Here is a 2,594-nt window from a genome sequence, read left to right as displayed (position 1 = left end):
GGGTATCTCCTACACTAAAAATCCCCATTACAATTGGATGGAAACATGGCTACTGGTGTCCAGTCTTCGTCCTCAAGGGTCACTGTCTTGCGTGTTTTAGATGTATCCCTTTTGTTCAGGAGGTCTTCAAGTTCCACAGAAGCCTTTTAATAGGTGGGTAAAGGCAGGGAAACATCTAAAAAATGCAGGATAGTGACCCACGAGGACCAGGTGTAATGATCCTTGTGTTTTGGTTCATCTATTTTGAGTGTTTTTGAATATTCTCTGTGTTTTATTATGTTGAAACTCTTGTGTTTAATTGTCTTGTTTTAGCTTTCCTGTGTTTAATTCATGAATTCCCCCTCAGTCAGCTCAGTCTCTAATTAGGTCTGTTTCCAATACCTCATTTCCTCTGCCACCACCACCACTCCAGCAGATCATTGTATGGTTTACACCGATGTCACTCAGTCCCTTTTGAGCTCCTCTTGTGTTTTTCTGTTTTCTGCCACGCCACATTAGTATTTTGTTTAATAAGATCAATTGTAGTTTATCCCACCATATTCCCCAYGTTGTCTGTATCTGGCACCAAACCCTACCATAACTGTGACACCAGGATTAGACACCACTGCTCTAGAGCATTTTGTTTTGGTGTGAAGTAATGCAGAAGCTACTTCACTGGTATTTTCTTTCAGGAAATGCTCTATTTTGAAGATGTTTGCAATGTCAACCTATCTTTTTCATGAGTACTCATCCAATAGATGTAGTTGTTCTTAATGTTTGTATTCCAGTATTGACACAGTAGGACAAAAATGATTAAGGATGTATTGTTTTTACTATAACCCAACATTTAGACAGTGTTAAGGAATTACAGGTTTAATACTGTTTAAGTTATTACCAGCATTAAATAAGGTGAATAAAAAGCCATGGGGATGTTTAGGAATGAAAACAGTCTCATAATTCATTTTTCTCAGATATGTGGGCGTCAGATTGAATTTTTTAATTTCGACTTTAATAAGTTGTTYCCTCAACCCAATCTCTGCGGACAGCTTGGCAAGTTTTTATTTTAATTAAGAAAACGTTTGAATAAATTATTATAATAAACATGTGTCTGCTTCAGAAATTAACRTAAAATGAAAGCTTAAGAGTACTGCATAAAACCACAGTCCTGTGTTCTTATTATGGTATAAAATAGAAGCTCTGTTTATGCTGCATGCGTGCTTAATGCTAAAGCAATGTATTTTTTAAAACTTTTTGCTAATATTTTTGTGTCCTTTTTGATTTGACTTTCCTTATTTTTCCACTCACCTCTCCTCTGCAGGTGATTTTTGTCAGACTCTTATCGACTCCCTGCAGGGCACACCTAGTCTGCGCTACATTTGGAGCACCTTCAGACCATTACTTCGAGGGAAGGTCCTGTACGCGCCTGATACACCTGCCGCTCGCCTTCTGGTCAAAGAAGTAGGTTAAAAAAACATGTATATAGATATATCAATAATGTTTTGCTCACAGGGGTGTGTGCCACAAATGTGGTTGGTCAGAACTTTTTGAACATGTTTATGCCACAAAGCGAGTGCAATTCTCTTGCTTTGCTTTAACTACTCCGCTGAGGAGCGGCTGGCTCAGGCTGTTAGAAAATRCAGCTATCGTTACAACTGTAGCAAGTTGCTAATATCCARCGCAGCCAGGAGCCCCTTCGGCAGAGGAATTGAAAATTCATGTAATTCAAAAGCGACAGTGGTGTACAAATACAAAACATTATTATTATTGTACAAAACTTTATTATTATCAACCACCATGAAAAGACTAGCCTTTAGCTTGCCCGTCCAGTCAGAAATTACCTTTATTTCTACAAACTGAAGTTGTTCAGGACTATCTATAAGCCGTAAGATATAAATTTTCCATAACCTTTCCACAGAACATCACTTCAAAAGATCTGATCGGATGCTTTAATGCATTTTTATTTTATGACACAATAAATCTGCGGGAGCTCAGTATCYTCCAAGCTAAAATAAACCATGGAAGATTTTCCGTTGCAATTACATAATGAGGTTGAGCACAACCTGCCGGCGTCACAGCACGAGGCCCGCTGTTCTGCTCTTCGCAACCAACACAGATTGTTTACAAGTCCGTGTTCAGGAGTAAATAACCCCATTTACATTCATCAGGGAGAAGGAGGAAGAGCGYCGGGGTGGGAGGTAGCAGAGTAACGATGTCAGAGAGTGAAGATGTAAAGGACTTTAATGCCTGTTCTGCCTCAGCAGGAGCAGAAAACTCTGTGTTTTCTGTCAGGAGAGGAGGGGTAGAATTATTGACTTCTAAAGATTCTTGTGTTTTTGTTTGTTTCAGGCGAATAGCACATTCAACTCCCTGGCTATGCTAAAAGAGCTCGCAGATTCATGGGATGAACTCGGGCCACGTGTTTGGAACTTCATGCAAAACAGCCCTCAAGTCAACACCTTCCGGGTAAAACTCAAGAAAATGATCCAAATCACTGTTTCTTTTATTGTTTTATTTTCATTTTCTTTCCTTTTTTAATCAATCCACTACTTCTACAAACTTTGTGCCATGATAGCCACTTWTACATCAACATAATCAGTTCATTTGAGAGAAGAGAT

The 2,594-nt window shown here is 38.9% G+C and overlaps 1 protein-coding gene across 1 annotated transcript in view; it reads left to right on the top strand.

Moving 5' to 3' along the window:
- The window catches only part of LOC106514836 (ATP-binding cassette sub-family A member 1), a gene marked incomplete in the record, with an annotated part of 219,691 nt that overhangs the window by 11,521 nt on the left and 205,576 nt on the right, over positions 1-2,594 (top strand). The window contains 2 exon segments of the mRNA XM_014004287.1: positions 1,298-1,437; positions 2,326-2,442. Coding sequence (XP_013859741.1) covers positions 1,298-1,437; positions 2,326-2,442 — 257 coding nt within the window.

The sequence above is a fragment of the Austrofundulus limnaeus genome, unplaced genomic scaffold (genome assembly GCF_001266775.1).
Source record: "Austrofundulus limnaeus strain Quisiro unplaced genomic scaffold, Austrofundulus_limnaeus-1.0 Scaffold23, whole genome shotgun sequence".
NCBI lineage: Eukaryota > Metazoa > Chordata > Actinopteri > Cyprinodontiformes > Rivulidae > Austrofundulus > Austrofundulus limnaeus.
Note: the sequence above shows the minus strand (reverse complement) of the source record. Positions and strands in the feature narration are given on the sequence as shown.